The 13,318-nt window shown below is 48.9% G+C and overlaps 1 protein-coding gene across 1 annotated transcript in view; it reads right to left on the bottom strand.

The window, feature by feature from the left end:
• Positions 1–3,080: 3,080 nt before the first annotated feature.
• Positions 3,081–13,318, bottom strand: part of GALNT16 (polypeptide N-acetylgalactosaminyltransferase 16) — a 114,416-nt gene continuing 104,178 nt past the window's right edge. Inside the window, exons 14-15 of the mRNA XM_003408523.4 lie at positions 12,566–12,682; positions 3,081–5,304 (exon numbers count right to left, since the gene is read on the bottom strand). Of these exons, the coding sequence (XP_003408571.2) occupies positions 5,167–5,304; positions 12,566–12,682 (255 nt within the window). The 3' untranslated portion in view covers positions 3,081–5,166. The remainder of the gene's footprint in view (positions 5,305–12,565; positions 12,683–13,318) is intronic.

Genomic DNA, 13,318 nt, shown 5'->3' with positions numbered 1-13,318 from the left:
CTATTGTCCATAGGGTTTTCAATGGCTGATTTCCTGGAATTAGATGCCAGGCCTTTCTTCCGAGGTGCCTCTGGGTGGACTTGAACCTCCAACCTTTCTATTAGCAGTGAGTATGTTAACCATTTGCACCACCCAGGCTCTACCTCCTACTAGCTGGGTAATCTTAAAAAAAAAAATCTTAGGCAAGTCTTAATTTCTCTGTTCATCCTAATTTGTAAGTGGGGTGGTACTGGAAATAACTTCCTGATAGAGTTGTAAGGATTAACGGAGGTAAAATGTGCCAAGGCCTTAGCTTAGTGCTTGGTCAATAAGTAGTATTGACTATGATGACCATCAGATGGACGACCCATGGAAAGGGCTTCGCCGAGTAACACATGGTGCTGTCCTGCAGGCTGGGAGGTATAGCAGGGATTCCTTGATTAATGAATCTTCTAGGGTGGGAGCTCCTCTATAATGAGGTCAGCCATATGTGGCTGGTGTTGGGGAAGAAATTCATAAATCACACAAAGCAAGGTTGGCTTGTGGCGCCTGGCTCAGCGGCAGTGCTTGACCCCACCCCTTGCCCACACTGCCTCCTCCCCAGAGATCCGTTGTGGCTAGCTCCCTCGAGGCTAACTGTGTGGGAGGCAGTCTGCTGAGCAGAGGCAATGCCTGAAGTCCCCAGTGCCAGCTCTCTGAGCCTTCTGTGCAAGTGGTGATTCCTGGCCCCAGTCAAGGAAACAGAATCCACCTGCTTTCCTTGCTTCCTCTTCCTTGCGTATCCAATTTAAAAAAAAAAAAAGTTCATAGACCTACACCAGGGGCTCTCAAACTTTAGCGTGCACTAGAATCCTCAGGGGGCCCTATCCCCAGTTTCCGATTCAGTAGGTCTAGGGTGAGCCTGAGAATTTGCATGTCTAACAAGTCCTGAGGTGATGCTGATGATGCTGGTGTGGGACCACCCTTTGAGAACCACTGACTACACTCCTATGGGACTGTGTTTAAATCTGTTTGTTCTTGGGCAAGTCTCCTCTCCTGACTGAGCATACATGCCCTCATCCATACAGTGGGCATACCAGCACCTACCTGACAGGGTGGTGGTGGGGCCCAGAGGAGAAAGTGCCTGTGGTTGCCTTATCACAATTCTGGGTACCCAGGAAATGCTCAGCCTGCATCAGCCCTCAGTGTCACACCAATGCTTTGTTACCGAGAGCTTGTTGTTAGTTGCCTTGAAGTCGATTCCAACTCAGGACAACCCCATGTGTGCAGAGCAGAACTGCTCCATAGGGTTTTCAAGGCTGTGACCTTTTGGGTGGGCCCTCCAAGGTGCCTCTGGGTGGGTTCGAACTGCCAACCTTTTGGCTAGTAGTTGAGCACTTACCTACTGACTTCCCACATTTATGTGGTTCCCAGTGAAAGCGTGGTGAGGAGCACAGGGGAAGCCTTCTTTCCCTTGGCTTCTCCTTCTCACAGTGTGGTGGAATCGGGGTGTACTCACTCTAGAGCCTGGTCTCCTCCTGACTCCCCTGCGTGGCCTCACCTCTCTGGCCCTCAGTTCTCCCTCCTGGTTTGGAGGCTCGTGGACTTTAATGAACATACATACTTAACACCTGAGCCACTCATTACAAATACAGAAGTTCTGAGTCCGCAGGTCTGCGTCGGAGCCCTGGAACAAACGAGATTACAAACCCCTCGAGTGACTCCGAGCTGGGTATCTGGACCACACCTTGAGAGCCGCTTACTCGGAAAGACAAATTTTTCAAAGACAGGCTTAGTTTTCAGATGGCTTGAGAGGACAGAGATAACTAGAGAGCAAGGAAGAGGGAGAAAAAGGCCCAATCACTACGTTAGAAGTCCCTGCTGGAACACCTCCTGATCCTTGATATTCATTCTCTTCTCCAGGCAAGAATCACTGAATTTTCCAGGCCATCTGTATAGTCCCACCGTTACTTTCGTCCTCCCCAAGTGAAGAAAACAGAGCCCGGGAGAAATGTTCGCTTGCTCAAGACTCAGGGGGCATTTCTGTTTAGGCTTAAATGGCTCCCATAATCTTCTAGAATTCTTATGTGGTTACAGGCTAGCCTCTACCACCATGATGCATGTACACTGGGGTAAAAGGCTCAGGTCTCCCCTGAGCTGTCAGCCAAGTTTGTGTGTCCATTTGACTTCACCAGACCTCACCAGACCTCACCAGCCCATCCGTGATCCAGCACGAGGCAGGCATACCCAGAAGGTCATTTCAAGTAGTCCTTGCAGTATCACCGTCTGAGGGACACAGCACTTGACCCCAGGCCACAGTGAGAGGCTCCACCAACAAGGAGGGTCCCTTAGTCCATGCCTACCCAGTATCTTTTATCACATGATATTGTCGTTGCCTGTATACTCATCTGTCTCCCCTGCTAGAATAAGTTCCTTGAGGGCAGCTGTTTTTCTTCTTTACATTTGTCTCATCATCCTTAGCAAAGTGCCTGACACACAGCAGGCACTCAGAAGATGTATTAGTAATAGTAACAACACACGTGTACTAAGCATTTAGAAAGGGCCAGATGATTTGCAGTTGTTATCTAAATCAGGCCTCACAAAATCTCTGTAGGGCTACGTTGTTGTAAGTTGTTGTTGGCTCAATTCCCACTCATGGCAGCCCCATGTGTGTCAGAGTAGAACTGTGCTCTGTAGGGTTTTCAAGGCTGTGACCTTTCAGAAACAGATTTCCAGGCCTGTTTGCCGAGAAGCCTCTAGCAGGTTTGAACCACCAATGTTCCAGCTAGTGGTTGAGCACTTAACCATTTGTACCATCCAGGGACCCCTGTACGGTTATGAGTACCACCATTTACAGGTGAGGAAACCAAGACTGAGAGATGAAATAACTTATTCAAGGTCACATGGCTAATAAGTGGTTATCAGGCACAGGAGGGGGTTGGACTTGAACACGTGCAGTTTCCCTTTCACGGAATAACCAAAAAAACCAAACCCGTTGCCATCGAGTGGATTCCGACTCATAGCGACCCTATGGAGGCCCTGAATTCCCTTACGAGCCGGGGGAGGGTGGTGCTGAAGGGCTTGGCCATGGAATCAGAAAGAAAGGTGCTGGTGCACATAAGCACGTGAAAAGTGGTTTTATTCCAGGTGTCTGTTTCATAAAGACTAGGTCCTCAAGGACAGCTAGTGGCACATGCTTTGGTCAAGAATGGGAAAAGCAAACAGAATAGGGGTGAATCCCCACAAAAGACTGCTGGCAAGTGCAGAGGCTGGTCAAGACATAGGAACGAGGGAGAGACCCTCTCAAAGGCCTTCTGAGCAACAGTCCTCTTACATTCATCAAGAGAAGCCAGTGCTCCCCACAGCCAAAAAGCCATGCCCAAGGGTGCCCAGGCCTTTGAATCCATCCTCTAAGTAGAGGCCATCTCCCTGCTCCAGTTCTGTCCTAAGCTGCAGCAGGAGGTATCCCAGAGGAATGCTATCCAAGGACCATAGAGATGGAGATGGATGAAATCTCACAATAGAAGATGGAGATGTGTGGCTGTGAGGGTGAAGGACCCCAGGGAGGTGGAGTGGAGGGTTGGGGGTTGCACACAGTAGGGCACAGGAGCACTGCTGAGAGGGCACTGGGGAGAGCCAGAGGGTCAGAGGACACCAGTGGAGAACCCTCCAGGGTGGGTACTTCGTACAAGGGAAATTGGCTCCCAGCCCAAGCACTATGTGGAGGGGGCAGGAAGATGGCAGTTTGGGCACACAAGGGAGGGAGATGGGTGATGAGCTCAGGTGGATGGTGGGTCCAGTCCAGAGCAGAAAACCCCCTGGGGATCAGGGATTTCTTTAAGAAGCTGAGAAAAGCCACAGACTCTCTTCCCAGGAAAATGCAATTTTTTGGATAATTTCAAGAGATTCCCAGACTCTCTAGAATCCATGAATCCCTAGGGATCGTGGATCCCAAGCCTATGAAACACTGGAGGCTCCTGGGGCTAGGCATGTCCATCCCAGGCTGGTTCACTTTGGAGTCCTGGTACCAACAGCCTTTTGCCCAAGATCACACTGCCTGAACCTGTAGGGTGGGGGAAGAGGTGCATGAGGATAGCAGAAGCAGTCTAAAGACAAAGTCATCAGGGAGGGAGAAAGGAGACCCAGGGGCTGCAAGAAGGTAACAGAAGCCCCCAGCCAGCTTCCCAGCCCACAGCAATGGCTGCCCCTTCTAGGGAACGATTCCTAGGGTGGGGAGGTGGAATGAGGTCTAAGCTTAGTCTGAAGCCTCCTCTTATGACTTAGGTGATTTTTGTCACCCCGACCCCATCATGCTGTATTTACAGAGACAGAGACCTTTGGGAAGGCAAGGGTCAGAAACTAAGATGGGGGAGGGGCTGATCAGTGGTGCAAGGTGGCTGCCCATCCTATAGGACAGGGCTCCAGCCGGTCATTAAGGCTTGAGGGAGAGGTCTCAGGTAACACATGGGCAAAAGAAGTGGAGTCTGTCTGATAAACATGTCCCAAGGCGGCCCCTAAAGACTCCTCTGAAGCCTCTTGCTAAGCATCCAGGGACCCGCAACAGCAGGGTTGGAGGTAAAGCACTGGGCTCAGGTCTTCAGGCTGATGAAGTGGGGGAGAAACTACCTCAAAAGGAAGAGGCCTTGCTCTTTGGGGGCTTTGCTGCTCTTCTATGTTCTGTAAACTACCCATCGTTTGCCCCCAGGACCCCATCCCTCCCCCCGCCAATGCAGCCCCCACCTGGGCTTGGTGTCTCTCAGACAGGTCACCTCCTTCCTGTCCTTCACTTGCCTCTACAGGCTGCCCCTCTCCTTTCCCTCCCTCTGTCCCCAGCCATCAACCTCTCCATCCATGACGCCCTCTGTCTGCTCTCATGCCTGGCACTACAGGGGCCCCTGTGTGGGCTTCTGTCCTTGCTCCCTGCAGCCAACAGGGGAGGGCCCACAGAAGGGGTAAGGGAGAGAACAAGGGCCAGGGGCGCTTGCCCAGTCACAGTCCAGGATCGTGACCACCTCCTCTCCCAGGGCAGAACTGGGATGACAGAGAGGGCATCGGCTTTGGAGAAATGTATGTGGCGGCAGGGGTGTTTGCTGATGATTCTGGCAGAAATGTGAGGAGATGGAGACGGCCCACTTTACATTCCCCCACCCTAACCCCCCTCTGGTCCCAAAGTCTCATGCAAAAGGTACAGGAGGCTCCGGGCTACAGTCATGTGCGTGGCAACAGCTGCCACTGCTGAGCTGGGGTGTCGGCCTGGCACTTGTTGGTCACCAGCTGAGCAGGCTGTGTCTCCAGGCAGAGCCCACTGACCGACTGCTGGATGAAAGAGCCTTTTCTCCTCCATTTCTACAGGGAGGGGGAGGGAGAGGAAAACAATGATTAAAATAATCATGACTGTATCTTCATTTTGTATGTATGTAAATTACCTTTTATATACCTAGAAGACATCCCCCCTCATTTAAGCAGATTTGTGTCCCTTATATATGGCCCTCCAACCCATTCCCACAGACAAGCTTTAAGCCCCTCCCCTCCTCCACACATTTGTCAGTTTGTTGTACTGTGGGGGCTTGTGTGTTGCTGTGATGCTAGAAGCTATGACACAGGTATTCAAATACCAGTAGGGACACCCATGGCAGACAGGTTTCAGCTGAGCTTCCAGACTAAGACAGACTAGGAAGAAAGACCCAGCAGTCTACTTCTGAAAAGAATTAGCCAGTGAAAACCTTATGAATGGCAGCAGATCAGTGCCTGATAGAGTGTGGGAAGATGAGCCCCTCAGGTAGAAAGGCACTCAAAATACTACTGGGGAAGAGCTGCCTCCTCAAAGTAGAGTCGACCTTAATGACGTGGATGAAGTCAAGCTTTTGGTACCTTCATTTGCTGATGTGGCACGACTCAAAATGAGAAGATACAGCTGCAAACATCCATTAATAATCAGAAACTGGAATGTATGAAGTATGAATCTATGAAAATTGGAAATCATCAAAAATGAAATGGAACACATAAACATCGATATCCTAGGCATTAGTGAGCTGAAATGGGCTGGTACTGGCCACTTTGAATCAGACAATCATATGGTTTACTGTGCTGGGAATGACAACTTGAAGAGGAATGGGATTGTATTCATCATCAAAAAGAACATTTCAAGGTCTATCCTGAAGTACTGCGCTGTGAGTGATAGGATAATATCCATACGCCTGCAAGGAAGACCAGTTAATACGACTATTATTCAAATTTATGCACCAACCACTAAGGTCAAAGATGAAGAAACTGAAGATTTTTTATCAGCTTCTGCAGTCTGAAATTGATCAAACATGCAATCAGGATGCCCTGGTAATTACTGGTGATTGGAATGCAAAAGTTGGAAACAAAGAATAATCAGTAGTTGGAAAATATGGCCTCGGTGTTAGAAACAATGCCAGAGATTGCATGACAGAATTTGGCAAGACCAATGACTTCTTCATTGCAAATATCTTTTTGCACCAACATAAACGGCAACTATACATATGGACCTTGCCAGATGGAATACACAGGAATCAAAGCAACTACATCTGTTGAAAGAGACGATGGAAAAGCTCAATATCATCAGTTAGAACAAGGCCAGGGGCCAACTGTGAATCAGACAATTGATTACTCATATGCAAGTTCAAGACGAAACTGAAGAACATTAGAAGAAGTTCACGAGATCCAAAGTATAACCTTGAGTATATATATCTCACCTGAATTTAGAGACCATCTGACGAATAGATTTGATCCATTGAACACTAATGACTGAAGACCAGATCAGTTGTGGAATGACATCAAACATGAAGAAAGCAAGAGGTCATTAAGAAGACAGGAGAGAAAGAAAAGGCCTAAATGGATGTCAGAAGAGACTCTGAAACTGGCATTTGAACACTGAGTAGCTAATGCAAAAGGAAAAAATGAAGTAAAACAGCTGAACAGAAGATTTCAAAGGGCGGGTCGAGAAGACAAAGTAAAGTATTATGATGACATGTGCAAAGACCTGGAGAGAGAAAACCAAAAGGGAAGAACACTCCTGGCATTTCTCAAGCTGAAAGAACTGAGGAAAAAATTCAAGCCTCAAGTTGCAACACTGAAGGATTCTATGGGGTAAATGCTAAACGATGCAGGAAGTGTCAAAGGAAGATGGAAGGAATACACAGTCACCATGCCAAAAAGAACTGACTGACATTCAACCATTTCAGGAGGTAACAAATGATCAGGAACTGATGGTACTGAAGGAAGAAGTCCAAGCTTCACTGAAGACATTGGCAAAAAAATAAGGCTCCAGGAATTGATGGAATACCAATTGAGATGTTTCAACAAACAGATGCAGTGCTGGAAGTACTCACTCGTCTATGCCGAGAAACTTAAAAGACAGCTACCTGGCCAACCAACTGGAAGAGTTCCATATTTATGCCTATTCCCAGGAAAGGTGACCCCACCAAATGTGGAAATTATCAAACAATATCACTAATGTCACATGCAAGGAAAATTTTGCTGAAGATCATTCAAATGTGCTTGCAGCAATATATTGACAGGGAAGTGCCAGAAATTCAAGCTGGATTTAGAAAAGGACGTGGAACCAGGGATATCATTGCTGATGTCAGATAGATCCTGGTTGAAAGGAGAGAATACCAGAAATATGTTTACCTGTGTATTATTGACTATGCTAAGGCATTCGACTCTGTGGATCATAACAAATTTGAATAACATTGAGGAGAATGGGAATTCCGGAACACTTAATTGTGCTCATGAGGAATCTGTACATGGATCAAGAGGCAGTCATTGGAACAGAACAAGGGGATACTGCATGGTTTAAAGTCAGAAAAGGTGTACGTCAGGGTCGTATCCTTTCACCATACCTATCCAATTGCTGAATAAATAATCTGATAAAGTGGATTTTACGAAGAAAAATGGGGCTTCAGGATTGGAGGAAGACTCATTCACAACCTGCATTATACAGATGACACAACCATGCTTGCTGAAAATGAAGAGGACTTGAAGCACTTGCTGATCAAGATCAAAGACCACAGCCTTCAGTATGGATTACACCTCAATATAAACAAAACAAACATCCTCATAACTGGACCAATAAGCAACATCACGATAAATGGAGAAAACATTGAGGTTGTCAAGGATTTGATTTTACTTGGATCCACAATCAACACCCAAGAAAGCGGCAGTCAAGAAATCAAAAGACACATTGCATGGGCAAATCCGCTGCAAAAGACTTCTTTAAAGCTTGCAAAGCAAGGACATCACCTTGAGGACTAAGGTGCACCTGACCCAAGCCATGGTGTTTTCAATTGCCTCATATGCATGTGAAAGCTGAACAATGAATAAGGAAGACCAAAGAAGAATTGACACCTTTGAATTGTGATGCTGAAGAAGAATATTGAATACACCATGGACTGCCAAAAGAACAAACAAATCTGTCTTAGAAGAAGTACAATCAGAACACTCCCTAGAAGCAAGGATGGTAAGACTACGTCTCACATTCTTCAGACATGTTATCAGGAGGGATCAGTTCCCTGGAGAAGGTAAAGTAGAGGGTCAGCAGAAAAAAAAAAGGAAGACCCTCAGTGAGATGGATTGACACCGCGGCTGCAACAATGGGCTCAAGCATAGCAACAACTGTGAGGATGGCGCAGGACCCAGCAGTGTTTCATTCTGTTGTGCATAAGGTCACTGTGAGTCAGAACTGACTCGACAGCACCTAACAACAACTCTCAGTGAGGTGCTTCTGTAGTGTGCATGAAGTGACTGTCTAGACCAGAGGGGGCTGAGTAGAGGACCATAGACTGAGTCTAACCTGGAGATGTCTTCTTTTTGGCCTGCACCAACCAACCAACCAACCAGTTGTAGCTGAGTCGATTCTAACTCATGGTGACCCCATGTGTGTCAGAGTGGAACTGTGCTCCACAGGGTTTCAGTGGCTGATTTTTCAGAAGCATGGAAGATCACCAGGCCTTTCTTTCCAGATGCTTCTGGGTGGATTCAAACTGCCAACTTTTTGGTTAGTGCCTGAGTGCATTAGCTGCTTGCACCACCCAGGGACTCCTTGGCCTGCATAGTGTTTATGTAAAAATCTTCATTTCTAACTTCTCATTAAACATTGAGCCCAGTTTCCTACGTTGCATCAGTAGGTTGGGGCTCTCACTCTCCAGTTCACAACAGTTTCTGCTCATCCATACTTTACTCCTTTGGGGCTTACCCATCAGCTCCCTATAGGCTCCCCACAGGCTCCCTAGAAACAAGATTTCTTCTCCTTGCAGCCCTACGATTCTGGCCATAACCATGAGGCCAGTTACCTACACCCTTTAGTGGGAATGGGCTGCCATCTTTGCAGAGATGAAGATTGAGACCAGTGGGATGGTGGGGAGGCGGACTTGAGTTCCCCTATCACAGAGTCATGAAGGGGCTCCCAGAACAATGCCTTCACCTCCTGATGTCTCACCTTCCCCCAGGTTTAACAAGGAGGAGAAGAGTTGCTCCTACAGAGCATTTTGGAAGTGCTTAGATAGAGGATGGTGTGTTATTGGAACACTTAGGAGAAGGGATGAGAGGTTGAGACCCAGGTTTCTAAGTTCAGGGAAGAATAAGTAGCCAGATAAGTCTATCTTTGGTTTTTCTCCTATACAACCATCTCTGCTTTTCCTATATCCATCTTGTCCTCTCTAAGAGACGGGAGGTGTTCAAAACACACGGATTGAGCCCAGAGATGCCTGAGGGGGAGGGATCCATGTTCTTATTGGAGCAGCCAGAAGAAAGACAAGCTGCACCAGCTGCAGGGGCCAGGGCTAGAGCTGCAGGGGTTCGTGGGGTGGGCAGAGAAGGGAACCCACTCGGGATTATCACACAGGGTAGAAGGTAGGGGCAGAGCATCCCAGACTCCCCTTGGGAATACAGGGCTGTGAGAGGTCGGGGCTGAGAATCAGCCTCTCTGGGTCTATGTGACCCCAACAGAGAGGGGTCCCTGCATAAAGGGCAGGGGGAATGGGTGGGAGAGGGCTTTGGCCCCTCTGGGATTCACAGCATCCTACCACTTTGTGCTTTTCTAGTCCCTGATGTTTACCTCCAAGCAATACCCAACAGGGGAGAATGGGGCCATGCCCTCCCCCAGGATGTCTTGCTGACCACTCTGCCTGGGTTGCAGGGCCCTCAACTGGGCTCCACAGCCCATGCTTAGTTATACCTCAACATTCAGCCCTCTGTAACATAATGGCTGCTCCCTCCCCTTTCTCCCTCACTAGACTGTAAGTTCCTTGGGGCCAAGGGCAATGTCCTTCTTTCAATCTTCACACCAACATGACCTGCACATTCCCTGGCACCAAGCAGGCACCCAATAGATGTTTGTTTTATGATGAATCCATCAATCAATCACCCAATCATGAGCAGGTGCTCCCCAGACTGCAGTATTCTTACTTCCTACCAGTACCATCAGCACAGTCTCAGGGCCCCACGGACTCTCCTGGACACTCAGTTCTGGGCCTGGCCGGAGCATTCTCCCATCTCTTTCAGTTCGTGTAAATTCCTTGCAAGGTAGGTAGTAGAGGCTCAGAGGTGAGGGGAGTGTCTACGCTGGGATCTGCTGACTTCCTCACACCTGCTCTAGTTCACAAGAGCCTCTCAAATACATGAAAGCCAAGGGCATTTGGAAATGGGGCCAAAGGAGGACCATGAAAGAAGACCCAGATTCTAGAAGGCATCCATCTGGCAACTGAAGAGCTCTTCATCCTGTCCTCCTGAGAGGAGTAGAGGCACTCAGAGTACTGTGGGACCTGGTAGAACTTTCAGGAACAGAATGAATGAGGCCAAGGGAAATTCCTACAAGCCTTGCAGGCTAGGTCAGCACAAGGAGAAAATGGATGTTTCAGCCCCAAATGAGAAATATTGAGTAGAGGCTGCCCCTGGAGCTACTTCCCAGCTCTGGCCTCAACAAGGAGGTAGTGGAGGTGGGCTCACGGCTTTAACCTCAGAGAGGTGGGTTCTCTGGTTAAATGGGAGACTGTGAGCATGGGCCTCACTGCAGGGCAGGGGGCAGGGGGAAGGGGGCAGAGGATAAGCAGCCTGGGGGTAGACAGGACAGGCACATGCCCCCAGTCAGAAAGAGCTTCAGAGAGGATCAGTGAGAATACTGCAATTTGGGGGGCACCTCCTAGTGACTGAGAGTTTGATTGATTCATTCATCATAAAACAAACACGTATTGGTGCCTATCTGGTGCCAGGGAATGTGCAGGTCATGCTGGTGTGGAGAATGAAAGAAGGACATTGTCCTTGGGCCCAAGGAACTTAAAGTCTAGTGAGGGAGAAAGAGGAAGGAGCAGCCATTGTGCTACAGAGGGCTGAATGCTGAGGCAGCACTAAGCATGGGCTGTAGAATCCAGTGGAGGGCTCTGCAACCCAGGCAGTCCAGAGAGCAGGGCATAGCCCACCATTCTCTCAGCTCTCTTGTGCACACACACACACAGAGCCAGGCTGGAGGGAGTCTGGCTGCTTTTCCAGAATGAAATAGCAAGCTGCCAGTCATCCCTAAAAAAGAGCTGATCCGGGCAAACAGAAAAGGAATGAGAGGAACCCTGTAGGCCAAATTAGAGAGCCAGGCACCCCCCTCACCCCCATACTGACCAGCAGGCTGGCCTGGGTCAGGGACAGGAGGCGACCAGGAAGGGTGAGCAGAGAGCTGAAGCAGCGTTGCCTTCACATCCCTTTCCCTGGGCAGCGGGGTAGCCCTCCTAGCCAGGAAGGGAGCTGCACAGAAGGGAGCCGGGCTGCTCTGGAGACCCAGCTTCTAGTTTCCACCCTGCCACTGCCTTGCTGTGTACACTGACCAAGCACTTTCATCCCTCTGAGCATCGGTTTCCTCCTTGACAGGTGGGCCTGTCTCCCAGGATTAACGGAGACAGCATGGGTGAAAGTGTTTGACAAATGGAAAAGGCAGTGCTCACTTGAGGCTGGTCTTTGCTGCTTAGAAATCACCTATCGAATCTCCGTATCCCCAGTCAGTCAGTCAGCCAAGAAACACTTACTGAGTACCAACTATGTGCTAAGTTAAAACTGTGGGCTTAGGAGTCACACTGATCTGGGCTGGAATCCCAGCTCTTCTCCTTACCAGCTGTGTGACCTGATACATGTTTCTTAAGTTCAGTGAGCCCCAGTTTACTCACCTATAAAAAAAAAAAACTCACCTATAAAATGGGAATATTACTAGGACGCATGTCCCTGGGTTGCTGGGATGACTAGGTGAGATGATCTATGTAAAACTGTTAGCACAGGCTCTGGGTACATGGTTAATGTGCTCGAATGCTAACCAAAAGGTTGGAGGTTCAAGTCCACCCAGAAGCACCTGGAAGAAAGGCATGGCAAGCTATTTCCAAAATCAGCCATTAAAAACCCTGTGGAGCATAGCTCTACTCTGACACACATGGGGTTGCCATGAGCCGGAATGGACTCAGAAGCAACTAACAGCGACATATGTTGACTTAGGCTCCCACAGATACTCTTTGGAGAGCTATCTGAGTCTGTCTCGACCTGGGGCTGCTGGCTGTTCTGTCCCCAGGGCCCAGGGCTGCAATGTATCCATCAGAGTGAGGAAGCTTACCTGACTGCCTTCTTTCAAGTTGCATGCCTGCAGTGCGACCAGGGCCCCAGGGGAGGGGAAGGCAGCAGCCAGGCACTTGCCCTGCTGCTGGATGAGATGGTCACTGAACAGCCACTCCTGCAAGACAGGGACCAGAAAGCCTGAGTCACAAAGCAAGATCAACAGTGGAGGGATAATTGGACAGATAGGGGATAAAGCAAATACAGCATACTGCTAACAGGGATAGAAGCTAGGGGTGGGCGTATGGGTATTCAGTGTACAACTCTTTCAACTTTTCTGTATGTTTGGAATTTTTCATAATAAAATATTGTGGGGGCGGGGCGTGTAGGTGAACTGGTACTGGCTGGAGGGAAATAGAAGAGGCACCAAAGGATGGTGGAGGCTGGGAGAAAAAGAGTGGACATGGGACCAAGACAGCCATGGAGCTGGACGAGGTTGGGGGTCTCCATGACCGGCTCTGGCTTTGATGTGGACCACGGACACTCATATGCTGCCCCTGTGTGCACCCAGTGCATTGCACGCACACAGTCCAGGACGCCCTGCTGCCTGGCGTGCAAGCTGCATCCCAGGAGAGAGCTGAGTACTGTCTGGACAGCATTTTTCTCTCTTCAAGAAGAAAGTGGGTGGGGCACAGGCTGGAAAGGGGGTGAGAATGTGGCAGGAGCAGACCCAAGGCGCAGAGTGAGAGGCAACAACTTGCAGGGCCCCGGGAAAGTGGGTTTATGGAGGGTATAGACAGAGAGGATGAGAATG

Source organism: Loxodonta africana, chromosome 10, assembly GCF_030014295.1.
Source record: "Loxodonta africana isolate mLoxAfr1 chromosome 10, mLoxAfr1.hap2, whole genome shotgun sequence".
Lineage (NCBI taxonomy): Eukaryota > Metazoa > Chordata > Mammalia > Proboscidea > Elephantidae > Loxodonta > Loxodonta africana.
The sequence above is the reverse complement of the archived record's forward strand: the minus strand, read 5'-3'. Positions and strand labels throughout refer to the sequence as shown.